The 21,790-nt window shown below is 38.1% G+C and overlaps 1 protein-coding gene across 1 annotated transcript; it reads left to right on the top strand.

The window, feature by feature from the left end:
• The first annotated feature begins 1,685 nt into the window (after window positions 1–1,685).
• LOC134213817 (glycogen phosphorylase) lies at window positions 1,686–19,323 on the top strand. Its single transcript, XM_062693180.1, has 5 exons — window positions 1,686–2,154; window positions 16,130–16,361; window positions 16,428–16,724; window positions 16,784–18,390; window positions 18,447–19,323. Exons 1-5 carry the CDS (start codon window positions 1,912–1,914, stop codon window positions 18,603–18,605), a joined length of 2,538 nt encoding a protein of 845 aa, XP_062549164.1. The 5' UTR covers window positions 1,686–1,911; the 3' UTR covers window positions 18,606–19,323.
• The last annotated feature ends 2,467 nt before the right edge of the window (window positions 19,324–21,790 follow it).

The raw sequence follows: 21,790 nt of genomic DNA on the forward strand, positions 1-21,790 counted from the left end.
GAACCATGCTAGTCCCGGAAGGTTAAAATATTCCATAATCCTATTCGTGCCCGTTTTTTTGCACCAAAGTTTCTCGAACAATATTGAATTTTCGGAAACAGTAGATTGTGAATCCAAGGATTTTTATTAACTGGGATTCAATGATTAAAGATACTAAAAATATCGGTGATCCTTTCTATTAGGATACTATGACCGTCAGAGATGTCCTACACAGTTGGCAAAAAATCTGCTCTTTCATTTTTTACAATTTTAAACAATCAAATAAAATACATTTAGTGAGTGCAACTAATAGATGGATATTTGAGCTTTCGAAATGTCACTTCAATCTGACAAAATGGTACACGCCAAATATACGCGGGCGCGCACACAATCATATACATGCCTGTGTATTTGCTGTGCGCGCGCTATCTTGTTCATATGCTTGACAGCAAGCATTGAAATGGAAAGTAGGCTTTGAAATTAAAATAACAAAAATTAAAAACAAATCTCTCCCCATCAAACGCGAAGTTTCAGGTGCCGTTTGCTCGCGTGTTGACCTAAATTGTACCAAAAGTATTTGAATCATTTGTTTAAGAAACTGCATAAGTCCATTTTACACTATTTCGAGAAAACAACAAAAAACTGTTTTTGAACAAATTTGCACCAAATCTTTCGATTTCTTCGATACAGATCAATAGTTTTTGGCAAAACTCAACACCCTGGTTCACTTTCAGTGCAAAAAATGTAAGGAGTACTCCACAATTGCTCATCAAAGTACGTGGACATATGTAGTTTCTCAAACAAACGAAAACAAAATTGCATATATTCCTCAATAAAATTTTGTTTTTCGTATTTTTTGCCAGAATACGTATTTTTGGACGAGGATTCATAATATATAAAAATCTCATTTTGCCAAAAATGTTACATATGCAGTTTCTCAAACAAACGGTTCATTTGTGTTCAAATTTCAAATCGCAATGAATAAAGTATGATCAGCGGAATGAAAATCAAAGATAACGTTTCTCATGGTGCGTATTGAACTATTTGCAGTAGTAGTTCAGTTAATCGATCTGTTTTAATTCGAATATTTAGACGAAACATAACTGTACGGATTTTAATTCTATGATTCGATTTAATTAATTGTTTTATCATGTTTTTCGTAGTTTTTGGCGCGTGAATGAGGAATGCTTCAAAAGTAGAGACCCTTATGCACCTGCATAAACGACAAAAATTTTATTGGCAGTCGATTTCATTTTTCTAAAGGCTTTTCCATATACTGAAGTGCTTAAGAGTAACGATTTCGATGCCCCAGGTAAGCTATCATGCGTCTCCATGATTTTTCCAGCTATTGAGGTATGAATCATTTACATAAAAACGACTTAGTCCATGTTTTGTCTTTTGCTATGTGCTCAAGATAACTCATGATAATCACTATTATGTCATGTTCAAATTAGGCCCTACATTTAATTCCTGAATATGACTCTGGTATCTCATCTATCGCGAATTCGCGCTCACTACTCACAACACCCTCACGTCACACCATGAAACGTTCGCTTTTTTCAACATGCATAAAGCTGGCTCATTCGTAAGCAGTTTTCGTGGTAAAAGGAGTGATAAGAGGGCGAAATTGAAACCGGTCAAAATGACAGCCAGCCCAAAACCTCCTGCTAAAGCCCGACTATAAAAGACAGATGGCGAGAGAGGCAAACAACAACTTGACGGCGCATGTTTGACCTTCGACAAGGTGACCGCATCTGAGTTGGAGAATCGCTGTTTTCACTTGTAGTGCAGCTGTGGTACTGAGCGGGTCGCACTTCGATAGTCTCCGCTGTTCTCGCCTTCTCATTTCTTAGTCCAACTTTGTTAATTGTTCTGTACAGATTGATTGGTGAATTGAACGGTGTGGTAAAGTTTAGTGTTTATCCGAACAAAATGTCTAAGCCTCAGTCAGATGAGCAGAAGAGGAAGCAGATTAGTGTCCGCGGTATTTCGGTACTGGAGGATGTGAACGAAATCAAGAGAGGTTTCAACCGCCATCTCCACTACACCTTGGTGAAGGATCGTAATGTCGCCACCGTGCGCGATTACTACTTTGCCTTGGCCCACACCGTGAAGGATCATTTGGTGTCACGCTGGATCCGCACACAGCAGCATTACTATGAGAATGACCCCAAGGTAAGAGGGATTTATTATAAACACATTTCTACTGATTACAATGAACGGGTGGTGTCCAATCAGCATTCGTCACAGTCTCTGGCGAGTATAAATTTGACCTTTGATTGTCTTTTTGGCGCTCCGGTAGGTCTATATTTTTCCAACACATGATAATGCCGTGACATACTTTTACAATCACGAGTGACCTATTGATTAAGTGGAAATACAACATTTTCAAAAGAGTTGACCTAATTCGATAATTACTCCCGTTCTTTTTTTTTTTTTTTTTCAAATCGACAAATGAAAGTGAAATTAGGTAATATGAGGTTTTTCTTTGCAGAACGCTCTCCCTTTCATTTTCTATCCACTAATCAAACTATTCTCTGAAGCTGGCAAAAATGAGAGGCAGAGATGAGATGAGAATCGAATCTTTGGTCTGACAGACTAAAGAAGCCTCCCTGCATGGGTGGAAATGGTTGTTACTATGGCGAAGAGAGTCTTCGCCCCAACATGCCGGTCAAAATGCAGTCCTTTTATCTCAGAGTCACACGCAACAATTAACCAATCAAGCGACAATTTAGACGTTTTCATACAAACTTTTTTCAAAAAATGTTTGAAAATTTGGGGAATCTATTATTTTTAACAATTAATTTGGTTTCTACGTTTATCTTTACAGAACGAAGTTATATTTTTTTGCTCCCATAAAGGCGCGGGCATTAAATCGTTTGTATGACAGGTTTTATTCTATTTCGATGGGAAAATTTTCTATTATTTTTGGCTTTCTTAGTCAAATGCAGCCAAAACAAAGTGACTCATTTTCTGGCAAAGGTCGTATGGAAAGGTTAAAGTATTGTAATTAAAAAAAAAAAAAAAAATCTGAGGGCAAAAGGACAAATCAGCATGCATACATGCAACGCTGAGAGAGCAATCTTATGTTCATGGACTTTCGATTCCATAGTTGCTTTTATTCAGTTGTGACTTGCTACGTAACATTTGCACATACAAAACAATAGACAGCTATTATACATAGCTTAATTTAAACGTATACATATTTGCAATAGAAGGTGACCAAGTTAGCCTTCTCTATAAACTTCATCTATATTTTATTGCAAACATGTAGGCCTCACGTGTCAAACAACGACAAAACTCACCGGCTACGATTCATGCTCGATGGACGCCCACACTGTTTCAGTTTGTGATCTACATCGTCTATCGTGCATCTCAGTTGTTTGCATGTGTTCGCGAGTATGCGCCGTCGCCTGCATTTTTTTTGTCATGTGTTTTGTATCACGTGATCAATTGATTAATAAGCGAAACCGTTATATCAAGCTCTATCTGGAATAAGGGCGAATGTCGCAAGAGAGAATTCTCTTCGCCGACTTCCCCTCTTTTAAATTAAAGTGACAAGAAGATGATTTCGTTGCGGTTTTTCCCCTCAGAACGAAAGAAAACAATGAAAACTTGCATTCTGAGGTGATAAACCGCGATGAAATCTTCTGCTTGTCACTTTTATTTAAAAGAGGGGAAGTCGACGAAGAGAATCCTCTCTTGCGACATTCGCCCTTTTACCAGATAGAGCTTGATATGTAACAGGTGGCTGATCCTGCAGGTCAGAAACAGATCAGTACAGAACTTTGGACACTGTTGTTTCACGGTGGGCTAAGTCAGAAATGTAAACAATGTAAAATAGAAATTCAACTTACGGCAAGTCATTTTTCAACTTATTTCAGTAGCAGACGAAAAGCTCCATCAGTTGGAAAATCAATTGCTGTTTTACCAAAATAAAACTTTCAAACATATGCTCCCATATTATTTTGCCGTTCCACGAAATCATTATTTCATAAAGTATGTTGATTAAAGATGTGCTACGACAAAACATGAATCACGAGTTAAGAAAATTATTTTGAGCTTTTAAGTGGAATGTCTTCACTTGTCATAAGACGAGTTTGTACAATCCCATTTAATTCCACCAGTCGAGTCAAGTACGAGATACTGAAGACGACCTTACTGTTGAGGTCGAAATACGTACCTGTCAAGGTACAATTAAGTGGTGGAATTAAATGGGATTGTACAAACTCGTCTTATGACAAGTGAGGTATGAGTTATTAAATGCATAATGTCTACCAATACCCATGGAAAATAATTATTGAAATATATAAAATCCAAACAACTTCACGAATTCGTTTAAGGGTGTTTTGAAAATTGACCATATGTTCCTAAAATCTTATTGTTGCCCTCTCATAGCATTATTTCCGAGTAGAAAATTTCGCGTGGGGATGGCATTTTTTTTAAATATTTGTTCTCCTGTGTTTCTGTTTGATTTGAAAAGAAATGAATAGTAAATACGGAAAGCTTTGACTCTAGAAGTAAGTTTTTTTATCGTCCTTGAAATGAAACGTTGAAGCTCACGTAACGATTTTTGCATAATTTCTAAATAACAATGTTCAGTTTGGAATTTAGAGCTCTTATTTTCATTAGACATGAAATGGAACCATCAACATTTATAAACAGACATAAAAAAATCCAAGAAACACTGAATTTGAGGATAGTCAAACATGTTTGAATTTAAACAAAATAAATAATTAGACTGCGGTTATGTAGTCTATTACATAGAATTACGCAAATATAGGAGCTAATACTTCCTTTTGAGCTATACAGTCATTAAGCTATCGAGCTAAATTTGAAAAAAAAAATACTTGTTGTTATTGCGGTAATTTGTTCTCGCATGATAAATAATATGACGAATTTAAATAACATATTGAAATCCACAAGTTTGGATTTAAATTAAATTTGGATTTGATTAGCATTGGATTTGATTTGGATTGAATTTGTATTAGCATGAATTTTCTTATCTTTATTAGGTTGTTCTTAAATCTTGTTAGATATCTAAGTTCAACACCGCTTAATTTGGATTGCATTTGGGTAAGATTTGGAATGTTTTCTGGAAGAAATTGTCATTGTATTTGACAAACAAAAGAAGGCTTCGTAAATTTGTTGTTCTCTAATCATCCAACGAAAGTATGGATCATTTAAAAAACCCAGGAGAAAAAACAAGCATTGCATCGTGATTGCATACTACGCCAGAAGATTTTTTTTTCGAACATATTGAAATCCACTTAGTCACATTTTGTAAATCACAAGTAAATCGAATTTACACATTTTAGAAACGAGATCACTTGTAGCTTTAATAAAAAATGCAAATTGCCAAAATAATAATGTAAACAGTGTTCGGAGTATGCGTTATCAGATTAACATTGCGTAACTTTATTAGTAACTTTAATGAAGCATTATGAAAAATATCAAATGCATTAGTTTGTGAACCCCTGACGATCTGGAAAAGAAAAATGCAAATAACTGTTTTTATTATTCATGACATGCTTCATTTTGCACCGCATTGGCTTACAAACAATAACATCCGAAGGTGTTCAGCGACATAAACTGTGCACTGAGTAGACTCCCCCTCACAGGCGAACGCGTTTCACGCCGAAAAATATGACCTATAAATAGAAGACCTGACACACTGTCCGTTTGGAAAAGTCTTTCAAAAGACCTCTGCGAAACATTTTCGGCGGGTGGAGACAGTTGATTAAGCTTTACTTCTCGAAAAAAAGCCGGTCCCTCTTCAAAACGCGGGTGGATGACTTCGAGAGGATGACACCGGCGGCGCCACAGAAGCCGGCGCATTATTGAGGACACAATTTCCCAAGCCACAAACATGGATGACCTTGGCCAGGGGAAGGTTAAACCATATCAATTGATAGTCCGAACGATTACCCAACTGCCTACCCAGCTGGTGTTCATGCGTGTTAATTGAAGCATCCATGAATGGAAGCGATGGTTAGTTTTCTGTCGCAATAACCCATTTGAATTTATTGTAGAGATTAGTGAGTGGCGACAAGTTTGCGCTTGCGCCAACTAGTGAATGTTTACAGTCTCGCAGTACAAGGAAGTTAAACACTGCACTGTGATGTTTTCAAACCGTATCAATTTATTTTGTATGATTCTAGAGCATTTATGGAACCATAATCCTTTCAATACGTGTTATCAGTAGGATGGCGCGGCAATGCTAGATGCTAACACTGATGTAATGCACCGAGGAATGTGTTTTTTGTTTCTTATTTCCTTGTAGCATCTGATTCTAAATTGAGTATGAAGTTTGCATTATTTTCTGAGATTTATGATGCATATTTACTCAATACGGTTCAAAACAATTTCCTCGAGACTTGATCTGATGATTTCATTTGTTATAAGTTAGCATTATCTCGTGCGTATGATTTATATTGTTTTTAGTTCAATGGTATATAATGCGGAGTATCTTGGGTGGGATTTTTTGCCTGTCGTGTTAGCCTCATGATATGCAAATGCATTACCTATTAACAGCCTTAGAAAAAAAAATTGAAGAAAATAACTACTAAATTGCTTAGCTGTGTTACGAAAATTTCTCGATTTGGAACATATTGATAGTTTAAAAAAACGGAAGACAGCTGCGGAGTTAATGGAGAAGAAAAAAAAGGGGTGGAATAAGATGTTAATGCTTTGAAAGCAAGGAGATTTTTTTTGCATTGTGAATAAAATTAGTTCACTTATGATAGCATGGAAATATGGTCACGTAAATTACAGGTTTATTGCAAGGCACAATACTGCCCATGATCGCATAATTGTAACATTTGCAATTTGGTAGATTTTGTTAATCGTTTATCAATCCTCCCCACAAACTCATTAATTTCCAGCTTACCACAGAGGCTAAACTACAAATATTCTTTAATTGGTCGGTCCAAATGGCCCTTAAACATTTCCAGGTTTGAGTAAGAATTTCCTCTCTAGAGAGCTTTGTTTATATCAAAAACGACTAACGTGACCTAAAAATTCATACCACCGCAATGACCTCTGTATGACTCCGTCCAGTAGACCCCTTAGATCACCCGCGGCATGATTGTTGCCTGAGCGATCTCAGCGTCATATAAGTCTCCACTGCTATTGCTGTTCAATACGCTACTGCTTTGATTGTGTGCGGTTTAATAGATGGTCTCTATGTCTCCCTTTCATTGTCAATTACAGGGATTAGACAAAAAGGTTGAGATAGGCAAAATTTTGTCGGAGTTCAAATCAGAATAACTTTACGAAGAATAATGAAACCGGGACCATCGAACGCGGAAGCTCTTCTAGTATACTGTGTTCATGCAATACCTCAGATTGGCACTTGGCCACCGGAGATGTTCCCGGTTTTCCGAGGGTATGTTAAAAATGCATTTTTTCTTCTGCTTGTCATTTTATGTGACGTTTACTGCCATCATGTTTTATGCATTCCCCGGAAACTACACAGTACTTCACAGCTTTTTTAAAGGAGGATTCCGAACCGTTTGAACGGAGGATTCCAGGCCTCTTGCAATAAGGCTTCCGAGCCTGTTGGAAGGATGCTGCCGAATCGCTTGAAAGATGGAAGCTTCCGAGTACCTTGGAAGGAAGCTTTCTAGCCTTTTCAAAGGAGGATTCTGAGCTTTTTAAATGGAGAATTTCAAGCCTCTTGAAATGACGCTTCCAAGCTTGTTGAAATGGTGCTTCCGAGCCGTTTGAGAGGTTGTATCTAAGCGTCTTCAAAGGTGGTTTCCGAGCCTTTTAAAGGGAGGATTCCGATCCGTTTGAACGGAGGATTCTGAGCCTCTTGAAATGAGGCTTCCGAGCCTGTTGAAAGGATGGTTCAGAGCCTTTTGAAAGGAGGATTATGAGCCTCTTGAAATGAGGCTTCTGAGCCTGTGGAAAGGCTGCTTCCGAGCCGTTTGAAAAGTGGTCTCTGAGCTTCTTGAAAGGAGGCTTTCGTCCCTCTTGAAAGGAGCCTTCACAGCCGTTTGAAAGGTGGTATCTGAGCTTTTTGAAAGCAGGCTTACGAATGGATGCGCCGAGCCGTTTGAAAGGTCGTTTCTGAGCTTCTTGAAATGAGGCTTCCGTGCATTTTGAAATGATGCTTCCGTCCCTCTTGAAAGAAGGCTTCCGATCTGTAAGGTGTCTCTGATGTTTTTTTAAAGGAGGCTTCCGTGCCTTTTGGAAGGAGGCTTCCGTCCCTTTTGAAAGGAGGCTTCCGAGCCGTTTGAGCTTTTTAGAGGAGACTTCCGAGCCTATTCAAAAAAGATTTCGGATCCTTTTGAAAACAGGCTTACGAGCTTGTGGAAAGGATGCATCCGAGCCGTTTGAAATGTGGTCTCTGAACTTCTTGAAAATAGGCTTCCGTCCCTCTCAAAAAAGAGGCTTCTGGGCCGTTTGAAAGGTGGTCTCTGAGCTTATTGAAAGGAGTCTTCCGTGCCTCTTGGAAAGAGGCTTTCGAGGCTTTGAAAGCAGGCTTACGAGCCGCTTTGAAGGGGATTTCAAGACTGTTGCAAGGGAGCTACTCAGATTTTCGGAAGAAGGTCGTGTCTGCCTCTTAAATGGGGGCTTCCAAACCTTTATTTTTTAGTTGAAAAACAAAACAAAACCTGTAAATTTCCGTTCAAGTAGATGTAACAAATCTGCTCCGTGTTAAACAACGAAAGTTACAAGTTGTTTTTAATGTATGCATGCTGGAATTTTACAGTTCTTATTTTCATTTGAAAAAAAAGGAGCAGAGCGTGGGAATCGAACATTGGCCTGCAGAGTGAGAGCAGAACTGGTTATCGTCTCGAAACTTAAAATTATGATCTGGTACACATTCTGTTTCCTAATTTTACATTCAATTATGAATTCCGTCGTGGCTAATTTTCATAATATTTTACTGTGTAGAACTAATATGCTGACCATTACTGGCTCCCGATCGAAAATCCAGAGTCTCACAGTCCTCAAAATGTATCTTTAATAAAGATCCTATATTCGTCGTCTTAGGAAAACATGACTTCTTCAGATGGTTCCAGAACCGGTCCCTCCTGGAAGGCCCTTGGAACCTGCTATAAATTAAATATTCTGGAAATGTTTCTGAAATCATCGTCTCACAAAGCCATGAAGTTAGATACTCGTATTTGCACTATTCCGATCTGTTATCATTTTATCATGTTCCCGGAACCGTTTTTACGGAAATGGCCATATATCTGCGTAGTTTTGATGGCTTCTTGATCTACAGCCACCATTGGTCGGCATATTAGTTCTAGTTTTTGGAGAAAGCATAAAACATGATGAAGGTAATCGTCACCTAAAATGACAAGCAGTGGAAAAAATGCATCTTGAGCATACCCTCGGAAAACCCGGAACATCTCCGGTGTTCAAAGACCAATCTCAGGCTTTGCAGGGGACAGTATACGCTTCTGATGGTCCGGGTTTTATCAAAATCGGATTATTCTACGCAAAGTTATGCTGATTTGAATTTCGACATAATTTTACCTATCTCAACCTTCTTGTCTAACTCTTGTATCTTTCGATTATCTACTTCCTCATACTTTGAGTAGGACTGACAGATAAAGCCGATAAAAAAATCATTCTTTCAAATTAATCTGACCATGTCTCTTAATGATATAACTTGACACATCCAAAATCAGTTTATGGGTCCAACGACTTTTGACTGTCGAATGTAAATAACACATAGTGCCTAACAAATAGGGAAATGAATAAAAAAGTAAAGAAAAAATTGCTTAATCTTCTATACATAAAACAAAGTTGGCATTTGTACGGCCGCGCATCACTCAAGAATAGACAGCCCAATTTTTGCTAATTTATATTCGTTTTTTCTTCTTTTTATGATGAAATTGAAATGCTTTGAAAATCAAAACTCAATCTTTTCGATGAAATGGTTTTTCGTACAATTTTCATTCAATTAAGAAAATTATTTTGAGCTTTTTAGTCGAGTCAAGTACGAGACACTGAAGACGACCTTACTGTTGAGGTCGAAATACGTATCTGTCAAGATACAATTAAGTGGTGGAATTCAATGGGACTGTACAAACTCATCTTATGACTAGTGGAATTTCAAAATTTTGACCATCTTTGTATAAAACAAATAAGAGATCATTCTGAAGAATGAAAAATTGTGGACGCAAAAAAAATATCAGAAAATTGATCAATTTTTGGCGAGACAAAGTTTGCCGGGTCAGCTAGCTTTATATAAAAAAATGAATTTCTGTCTGTCTGACCCTTATAGGCTCGGAAACTACTGAACCGATCGGAGTGAAAATTTGTTTGCATAGGTTTTTGGGTCCGGAGTAGGTTCTTAACATGGTTTGAGATCCCTCCCCTCTTTGGGAAGGGGAGCTTCCATACAAATGAAACACAAATTTCATCAAGAATTAATTCATGTGGCATGTGGAGGTTTTGGAAAAGAAGATATGTTTCTGTGGTGGTTTGAAACCCTTCCCCTTTATGGAAAGGAGGGCTCTCATACAAATGATCCAGAACTAATTAGAGAAAGAATCAATTTTAGGCGAAACGAAGTTCGTCGGATCTGCTAGTAATCCGAAAATTTAGATATATGATCCATTGTTCTTAAAAGTTTTGTGGAATAATTCATTTTCAAGTATTATGGATCATATTACCAAAGTTATACCTGTATTGAAATTAATCTAGAATTAAAAAACACATAAATAAAGATAAAAAAACCAAAGATATGAATCATATGACCAATATAATAGATCACCATAATATAAAAAACGGCAAATACTCTCGTAATCAACTGACGTTACTACTAGATCGGAATCTACTTTCTGTTACGCACATTAGTTCTCCAAAATAGTTTGAATGAACATCACAATCGCCATTCCAAAACCAAGGTTAGTATCAATTACGCCTATTTGAAAAAAAAAACTTCCTAGAATTGTTAACAATCGCAAGAGTATCTATTGTTCTACACAACAAACGCCAATTCACTGTTTTTAACGTAGGAGAACAAACGAAAACCTACCATGATTTCAGTGAAGGATTCAACTCAGCCAGGTGGCCAAGGTGCTATGTTGGGTGCGTTTCAGCTGACGATTGATTTGAATTGTTCATGGGTTTTGAGATTTTAAGACGCAACTCTACAACAGAAGTGGACGAATGAACGACCGCACTAGAATCCAAGATATTATTTTAATCTTCAAAATGAAGTACCTGCCGATAGTAACTTTTTCAAAAAGCTTGAATAATGCTGATAGAAGCCTACTTACCTGAAAATACGGCAGTTGAGAAGTGGTTAATCTGAGATCTGGGTAAGGGTTAACTTCGTGCGAGCTGATGAGTTATCTAACGAAACGATGAAGTTCGGTTTTGAAATTTTAAAACTTGAAAAATATTTATTCCCGAGAATCATAATTCAGGCTTTGATGGCTTCGATTGTGATTCAAAGCGATTGCACGCAGCTCAGCAAAACCACTACGTCCATACTGGCTGAACTCGATATTCTGCAGATGGAACCATTGGCGTAACTAGCCGCGGTGCCTATGGGGGGGCTATAGCCCCTGCATCTATCTTCTCTATTTTGAGCTTCTTTAAAAAAAAATCCAACATTTTACCACTTCAAAAGTTTTCTTAGTGGTAATGTGATAAATACGGTCCAACCACCTAAGGCAATTACGGATCAATCACTCTCATCCATACCTATTCTTTTTTCTCAAGCACGTGACTTCTGTATCACAGTATCAAATTGTGTTTGTTTACCATCCGATGATTGCTACAACGACTCAAATTGATAGCGTATCATGGCTATTGCGGCTGAGTGTAGTAGCGCGATCGGCTTTGTCCTGCACACTCAAAGGACAATATGTGACGGATCGCCGTTAAGTTCTCACCGGTAAGCAGTGGATATTTTTGCATATTTCATAAATAATCAATGAATCCCAAATGAAAAAAAAATGCAACATGGCAGGGATTCCGACGGAAATCCTCCAAGCATACCTTAGGGAACCTCTAGGGATTCTTAGGAATTACCGACGGGAATGTTCCAGAGATTTCAATGGAAATGTTCCAGGGATTCCAATGAGAATCTTCTAGGTGTCCTCCATCCTCTAGGAATTCCGACAGGAGTTTTCCAGGAATTTAAACGAGAATGTTCCAGGGATGTAGAAGCAAATCGTTGAAGGATTCCGAAGCAATCTGTAGAGTAATCCCAAAGCAAATTGTGGATGTATTTCGAAAGGAATCGTTGAATGATTCCGAAGCAATTTTGTCGAGAGATTCCGAAGCAAATCGTCAGAGAGATTCCGAAGCAAATCATTGAGGGATTCAGAGGCAAAACGTCGAGAGATTCCCAAACAAATCTTCAAAGGATTTTGAAGCAAATAGTTAAATGATTCCGTTAAAATCGTTAAAGGGTATATCATGTGTGAATTCTTCTGGATTCCGGTTGGAATACTCAGATGGTACTAAAAGGAATTCGTTAGAGATTCCAATGAGAATTCTTCTCGGATTCTGACGGGAATTCCTCTCGGATTTCGATGAGAATCTTACTCGGATGCTGATGCGAATTGTGGAAATTATCATGCTGCTAGGCAAGCGGAAAACTATTACTCCAATCCGTGATGGTTGACCACATGTCTTTGACAGCTGGCGTAGTACCACGATTGTTTTGATTGATATTTTTGTTGTTCTCCGTTGTTGTTCATATCAAGCTTACTTTGATGCTTTCAAATCAATTAGATTTTGCCTTTTCATAACTAACAACAAGTGCAATTACACTGCCGCACAGGAATCTTTCTCAGAAATGAGAAACAAGTTCATTTGTCTTCCGCTCATTTCATTATGATATGGTGAATATGGGAGATACCTCTTTTGTCTTCAAACCTTTTCAGGAATTCATTATGCTATGTGTTGAAAATTAATATTTCAACGTCTCAAATCCTAGGGGGGCTATTTTTTTTCTAGGGAGGGCTAAGCTAAGAAGATTGCAACGATTTTTGTTTAAAATTGGAATTTTTTGTTGGACTTTTGTTGCAATCTCTCAATGTTAGAAATTCTATGAAGTTCATTGGTACTATACCACGGAGGCAACTTCAGAATCATTTTCAAAATTTTATTTTGAATCCTCTGAAGTGCCTTCTTTCTGGTATTGCAGCAACTAGTCCATATTGGCACAGCATACAACATGGCTGGTCTAAAAATTTGTTTGTAAATCAAAAGTTTGTTCTTAAGACAAAGTTTTGATTTTCTGTTTATAAATGGATATAGACACTTAATATATTTGTTACATTTGGTTTGAAGGCCTTCAATGTGATTTTTAAAAGTTAATTTTTGATCTAGTAGAAGTCCTCAATATTTAGCTTTGCTAGACCAATTAATTGGAACCCCATTCATAGCGACAATATGTCTGCTAGAAGGTTTCAAAAATAAGAAGCTCTCGGCTTATGTGGGAATATTATAAGCTGAGTTTTGGAAGCATTCGGGGAAATTTTCTATTTTCGCAAGTAAGTGGAGAAAATATCCAAACTTTTTTGCAATCTACTACAAATGACACGAAGGCTTCGCCCTTTGGCGGAAAGGCCCGTGTCATTTGCAAACAAAGATTTATGACAATCTGGTAAAACAGGTAAGTCAGAAGTAAAAATGTTATACAATATGGGCCCCAGTATGCTGCCTTGGGGAACACCAGCTCTTACAGGTAATCTATCAGATTTCAAATTTTGATAGTTTACCTGCAGTGAGCAGAAATAATTTTGGATCAGTTTAATAATGTACAGATGTACAGAGGAAAATTAAAATTCATTGATTTTACAATTAAACCTTCATACAAAACACTGTCAAATGCTACCTCTATATCAAGAAGAGCAACTCCAGTCGAATATCCTTCAGATTTGTTGAGTCGAACTAAATTCGTAACTCTTAATAACTGATGGGTGGTTGAATGCCCATGGCAAAACCAAATTGCTCATCAGCAAAAATAGAATTGTCATTAATATGAACCATCATTCTATTTAAAAAAATGTTTTCAAACAGTTTGCTTATTGAAGCAAGTATGTAGAAAATACCATCATCACCCGGTGCTTTCAAATTTTTAAATTTTCTAGTAATAGATCTCACTTCATCCAAATTAGTTCTCAACGAAGGGTTTAAAACATTCGCTTGATTGAGAATGTCTTCAAAGCTCCGTGGAACCTGATCCTCAATTGAACTAGTGAGACCTAGACTAAAACTATAGGCACTCTCGAACTGCTGAGCAAATATTTAATCCTTTTCGCCATTTGTTAATAAAATTTTATTTCCCTCTTTAAGTGCTGGAATTGGCTTTTGAGGGTTTTTTTTTAAAAAGAATTTTCGTTAATTTCCAAAAGGGTTTCGATCTGGCATCCAACTTTGAAACATTATTCTCAAAGATGGTATTTCTCAGAATAGCGAAACGTTTTTCAATTTCATTTTGCAAATCTAGCCAAATAACTTTCAACGCGGGATCGCGAGTTCTTTGGTATTGCCTTCGCCTAACACACAATTAAACTTGTCAAAGATCAAGAGCATTATCAATATCACTTTTGGTATCGAAAGTAATATCAACATCAAAACTCCTACCGATATACGTTTTATATAAATCCCAATCAGCTCTATGATAATTAAAGGTAGAACTGATTGGATTGTTAATGGCTTCTTGTGAGATTTGAAACGTCACAGGAAGGTGATTAGAGTCAAAGTCAGCACAGCTGACTTGAATCCGTTAAAACTAAATCAATTGTAGAAGGATTTCGACTGGAAGAAAAATAAGAACAATCTTCAAATAAAATTTTACCATTGGAATTGCTTTGAGCATTACTCCATGAACGGCGTTATGAAAATTTATGCAATTATGAAAAATTTAGATTTGTCGCGGGTTAGAATTTGAAGATCAGCTTTCAACAAATTCCTTTGCTACCCGGTGCACTGGAAAGGCAAGTAGGCAGCAATAAAATTTGTTTTAACAGAAACTCCCAAGGTTCCAAAAACTTAGGTTTTAAATGAGGAATATAATTTATGTTTGATACGTCTATTAATGACAATGGCGACCCCACCACAGGCGCTGTCAAGACGATCATTTCGGTAAATAAAATAATTTGGATCTCTTTTCATGAAGAGTCCAGGTTTTAAATATGTTTCAGTTATAATGACAATGTGCACATTATGAATTGTTAGGAAGTTGAATAATTCATCTTCCTTACCCTTTAAAGAACGGGCATTCCAATTTAAAAATTTCAAATAATTATTTGGATCCATTTAAACGAAGAACTTTTTTTAGTAAATTTGATACCAACCTGAACAGCTTCAGCTTTGGTATTTGCTTTGAACATTGCATCAATCGTGTGATGCAATTGTTCATTTTGAAAACCAAAGTCGGAAGCAGACGTGCTACCTGAGCAGTCAGTACGAACGTTATTTTCCGTTGAAGAATGGGTATGAAAATCATTCATCCTATCATACTTGTAATATATTTTTAGAAATAGATATTTTTATTGCCTTGTTCCCTACACGGCGAATTTATAAAGAAAACATGATATCATTTTTTTCCATATGCTCGATCATGAGCTTGCTGCATGTTCATCTCGATGTGATCTCATTCAAAAAGATTAAATAATTCAGCGTTCATTCACATCTTGGACGAAAGAAATGCGTGCGTCCGAGAATAGATCCAGGACAAAAAAGAAGGGAAAAGAGAATGCTCTATTGGATTACTTTGGCGCGCTATTTTGAGTTCGAAAAATATAGACCAAAATAAATATTAAAATGTGGTTGTCGTTCATCTTTATACACCTGTTGTTTTACTTACATCTATGAAGATGTCTCCAGTTAGCCTTAGAAGCAAAGGCGTAGAAGCCTAATCCGGAGATGTCAAATATGATCCTCGGTCAGATTTTTGGATATTTTTGGATGGGAAACATAGTGTATCCATTGTGGATTTGCCACACAAGAATAGCATACATTGTCATACAATGGGCATAAACAAGATTTAATTAATAACTTATTGATTGGCTGGAAGAAGTTGGAGTCCAAGTTCTAGTTGAAATTTAGAGCCAATAAATAAGTAGATGTAGAATTACTCTGACTGATATCAATCTAGAATCATCGATTGAACACTTTAATAACACGATTTCAAATGCTTCAATCTGTTTTTTAGCGCGTCTACTACCTTTCGCTGGAGTACTACATGGGTCGCTCGTTGCAAAACACGATGATCAACTTGGGCATCCAAACCTCCTGCGATGAAGCCATGTACCAGATGGGTCTAGACATCGAAGAGCTGGAGGAACTGGAAGAGGATGCCGGTCTGGGTAACGGAGGTCTTGGCCGTTTGGCTGCTTGCTTCCTCGATTCGATGGCAACCCTGGGAATGCCGGCCTATGGCTATGGTGAGTTACGATTGATTTGATTACGATTGTTTGTTATTGAGTTACAAATTTTCTACTCATTACCAGGTATTCGTTACGAGTACGGTATCTTCGCCCAGAAGATTAAGAATGGCGAGCAGATTGAAGAGCCCGATGACTGGCTGCGTTACGGAAACCCATGGGAGAAGGCGCGTCCTGAGTACATGATTCCTATTCATTTCTATGGACGTGTGATCGATACCGCGGAGGGCAAGAAATGGGTTGATACCCAAACCGTTTTTGCCATGCCTTACGATAACCCGGTGCCTGGATATGGTAACAACTTCGTCAACACGCTGCGTCTATGGTCGGCCAAGTCCCCAATTGACTTCAACCTGAAGTTCTGTAAGTATTCCATTGAATTTAAATCGTTGAATTGAAATTTCAGCAACTTCTCATTACAGTCAACGATGGTGACTACATTCAGGCCGTTTTGGATCGTAACTTAGCTGAGAACATTTCTCGTGTCCTGTACCCGAACGACAACTTCTTCGAGGGTAAGGAACTGCGTCTGAAGCAGGAGTACTTCATGTGCGCTGCCACTCTGCAGGATATCGTTCGCCGTTTCAAGTCGTCCAAGTTCGGCTCCCGTGATGCCGTCCGTACTTCATTCGATGACTTCCCGAACAAAGTTGCCATTCAGTTGAATGATACACATCCATCGTTGGCCATTCCTGAGTTGATGAGAATTCTTGTCGATGATGAGAAGCTTTCGTGGGAGCAGGCCTGGAATATTGTGGTGCGCACCTGTGCCTACACCAACCACACCGTCCTTCCGGAAGCCCTGGAGCGTTGGCCAGTGTCGCTGCTGCAATCAATTTTGCCTCGCCATCTTGAAATCATCTATCATATAAACTTTTTGCATTTACAAGAAGTTGAGAAGTGCTTCCCTGGAGACTTTGGTCGAATGCGTGCACTATCGTTGGTCGAAGAGGATGGCGACAAGCGCATCAATATGGCTAACCTATCAATTGTTGGATCGCATGCTGTTAATGGTGTCGCTGCAATCCACTCTGAAATCATTAAGAAGGACATCTTCAAAGACTTCTATGAAATGAATCCAGAGAAATTCCAGAACAAGACAAACGGTATCACTCCCCGCCGTTGGCTTCTGCTGTGCAACCCAGGTCTGTCTGATCTGATTGCTGATAAGATTGGAGATGAATGGCCTGTGCATCTGGATCAGCTGACCAAGCTGAAGGCATTCGCCAAGGATCCAACATTCCAGCGCGATGTCGCCAAGGTGAAGCAGGAGAACAAACTCAAACTGGCACAATTATTGGAGAAAGAATATGGCGTCAAGATCAACGCTGCCTCGATGTTCGATATCCAAGTCAAGCGTATCCATGAGTACAAACGACAACTGCTCAACTGTTTACATATTATCACCTTGTACAACCGCATTAAGCGTGATCCAACGGCTAACTTTACTCCTCGTACCATCATGATCGGTGGAAAGGCCGCTCCTGGATACTACATTGCCAAACAGATTATCAAACTGATCTGTGCTGTCGGCAATGTTGTCAACAATGATCCTATTGTTGGAGATAAGCTTAAAGTTATCTTCCTGGAGAATTACCGAGTCACGTTGGCTGAAAAGATCATGCCAGCCGCCGATCTGTCTGAACAGATCTCTACAGCCGGTACTGAGGCCTCTGGAACTGGAAACATGAAGTTCATGTTGAACGGTGCCTTAACCATCGGTACCCTTGACGGTGCCAACGTTGAAATGGCTGAAGAAATGGGCAACGACAACATCTTCATTTTCGGTATGACTGTGGATGAAGTCGAAGATCTGAAGCGGCGCGGTTATAATGCGTACGACTACTACAACGCCAATCCGGATATTAAGCAGTGCGTCGATCAGATCCAAAACGGATTCTTCAGCCCAGGAAACCCTCACGAGTTCACGGACATCGCCAACGTACTGATGAAGTACGATCGTTACTATCTGTTTGCTGATTTTGAAGCGTACATCAAGTCTCAAGATCTGGTGTCTGCCACATATCAGGTAATTTGGTCTTCTTCGAAAAAAAAAACTTTTCTTCAACATATTGATTTTTTCAGAATCAACAAAAATGGCTCGAAATGTCCATTAACAACATTGCATCGAGTGGCAAGTTCTCCAGCGATCGCACAATTGCCGAATATGGTCGTGAAATTTGGGGAATTGAACCAACGTGGGAGAAGCTGCCCAACCCAGCCGAAGCACCCCACACTAAGTAAGGCACTCCTCCATAGTGGGCGCATGTTCGAACCACATGCAGCAAATGAGTACACTGCCACTGAGGAAAATCGGCTTCTTTCGCTGCAACACCAGAATGTGAAGAAAAATATGTTTATTGTGTTGGCGAAAACTGTTAAGACTTTGAATTTTGTTTCCTATCAGTGTATGATTTGTCTGTGTGAACAACGGACCTTTAGTCTCTCGACGTTTAATGTTAGGAATGCAACCATTTTCGTAAGTGTTTGCTAGATTGCGAGAGATAGGGTGGAGTGAATCTAGTTAAAAGAAATTTCAAATTGTCAAACAAAGAATGTTAACGATATGTCTTTAGATGTAATAATGCATGGTTAGATCGAAAACACTACACACGACACAAATACAAAAACACACTTCATTGAAGTTGTCAAATCAAAACATTTTAATTAGGGTGCCACCATTTAGATATTATGCTGATTATTTATCCATAAAACTAGCAATCAAAGGGAAAGAGAAGAAAAAAACTAGAACAAAGATATTATTAACTAATCAAAAAAATCTAGCAAGTAATAGCGTTCAGTAGGAAAACAATAACATCCTAAATTCCCGGAGATTAAGCAAAGCTGAAGCGAAATTAGTACTACTTACCTAACAAAGATTCTGTTGGAAATTTTGAGCATCTTATTGTTATTATTATGTTATCTTTTATTTTTATATGAAATAAACCTATTACCTTGAAAATAGTTGAGTATTATTTTTTTAAGAAGGCCTGTTATTTCTCCAGGGAACAAAACGCCTTTTTAGTAAGGACTGTTCAGTTTATAAAGATGACACGTTGTATTGTCGATGTTTTTTAAACCATCAATCTTTTTAGAAATCTGTTTTGTTTCGTTGAATATGTTATCTGACCTTCTAGACATGAAATCCAATTATCAACGAAACAATTCTAACTCAGAAATTTGAGATATTTATAAAAATCTCAATTTGTTGGATTTTCAACAGCTAAAACCGTTTATATTCCGTTTTTGGGCTGCCACAGGCTCTGATGTTTCTGGATATCGACAAATCAATGACAGTGTGTTTCTTTCTGATCTTCTTGATGATTTTGTTTACATTCCGATTTACATTTTTTATTATAACTGTCAATTAAGCTTATATAAAAATGTGTTGAGAAGCTTATGTTTACGCGAAATTCCAGAAGCTTTGACAATAGGCGCCATTTTGTTGAGTTTAAACTGTTTTACCTCTTTTCAAAAATAACAGTTGATTGACAGTGTATTATAATATACGATAAAGCAAATTCTATCAAAATTGACCAATTTGTCTGTTTTATATCGTCATGTAAAAGTGTCCTCTCAGTAAACTGAACAGTCCTTATTTCCTCATTTATATCGTAATATCACAAGGCACGAAGACACGAAAAGTTAAAATTTTACTCACACAATTTTCCTTAAACGGCAAAAGGCTATTTTGCAGTGATGCTAACATAGGCAGCTATACACTGTTCATTAGAGTGATCCAAATTTTGACTTTTTCACTCCCTTATGCCTAAAAGATTTGATTGTAATTTTACAGATACGACTTGGCGAGTCAAGTATGAGACACTGAAGACGGCCTTACTCTTGAGGTCGAAATACGTTTCGTAAAGTACAATCAAGTGGTGGAATTAAATGGGATAATACGAAGCCGTCTTATGACAGGTGAAGCCATTTGACCAAAAAGCTGTAAATAATTTGATTATTAAAAGATTACATTTGCTATGTTTATAGATTTCTCCTATTTTTTTTTTTTTGCAAATTTGGTTGTTATTTGACTGAGCACACGGAGCACACGCAGTATCCAGCTTTTTACGGGTTAGTGCCATAATACTTTGCATCCTGTGTCCATTTTAATATTTATACATAGATCTTCTTAGCAATCGGCGAATCATTGATTTTTTTTTGACGTGGGAGTCAGTCACTAAAATATGAACGTTAATATGTCAGCGGTTTCTCGATGGATTTCTAATATGTTCGGGCCATTCAATTAAGGATGAGTTAACGCTTCATTATATTGTTTTTGTTGATTGCAAACACTTTTGAAGTTGTAAAATAACCAGTCCCGTACATGCATCGCAAGTACAGACATCAACATCAAGCAACTTGCGGGTTTGGATCTACTTCTCAGTTCGAACAAGATTTCATGCAGAGCGGACGCAGCGAAGCGGACACAACAGCACGAAGGCGCTGGTAGCATTTTCAACGGAAAACCATCGCATTGATGGTGGTCGTCATTCAACCTCAACGAACCAGCATTCTATGTGAATAAAAGGTTGATAACAAAAATGGCGTCCGCGGGAAGCAGTGGAGTTGCTAAAAATTTATTCAAAATGGTGGCGTCTTAACGAATAAAGGCTCCCCCAGACCTAAACGATTTCATCGCCGCGACGGCGACAACTAGTCGCCGCGATTCTATCGTTCGGTCGCTGCAGGCAATGTTCTATTTACGCTTCCATATCAATGGCGACAGAATCGCTGTCGCCAAGCGATAGAATCGCGTCGCGACTGTCGCATCGCGTGTGTTTGGGGGAACCTTAATAACTGGTTGTTAACAATAACAGCACGAAGTGAAATTTCTGATTGCAGTTAGTTATGGGAAATGCGCATTGAGGAAAGAAAATTGGTTCTTCTCAGGACCAGCATTTTCTGAACATGAAGGGTTGATTGTAAAAATGGACTGTTTCGGTGACATCGGCGTGGTAGTTTATTTGCTATTAGTGATTCCATCCATTTGCACAAATTTATTGTATCATCTTCCATCGACGCGCGCTTATGAATCTGCTTCCGAAGGGTATCTAACTGTCATCGTCAAATTTTAAGTTTCGTCTCGGATTAACCTTCTTTTGTATAAAATGGTGTCCCGGAATAAATCGATTTCACATCTAATGACTAAAAGAAACAATACCAAAAAAAACAGAATCTTGTCAGAAAATTTCACTTTCCGCCGCCGAGCCAAATCGAGTCATATTAGTGTAAAATTTCGTTTAGCTACTTTAGTGTTTGAAATGACGCATTATTAACCTTTTATCTATGCTCTGAGGTCAAAAGGCAAAAACAACGGACACGAACGTTTTAACCCTAGCCCAGCAGGGTAAATTGGCAAAACTTGCCAATGAGGCACGCCGCATGAAGCTTGAGATCCTGGGACTGAGTGAAGTCCGTTGGCCAAA

The sequence above is a fragment of the Armigeres subalbatus genome, chromosome 2 (assembly GCF_024139115.2).
Source record: "Armigeres subalbatus isolate Guangzhou_Male chromosome 2, GZ_Asu_2, whole genome shotgun sequence".
Taxonomy (NCBI): Eukaryota; Metazoa; Arthropoda; class Insecta; order Diptera; family Culicidae; genus Armigeres; species Armigeres subalbatus.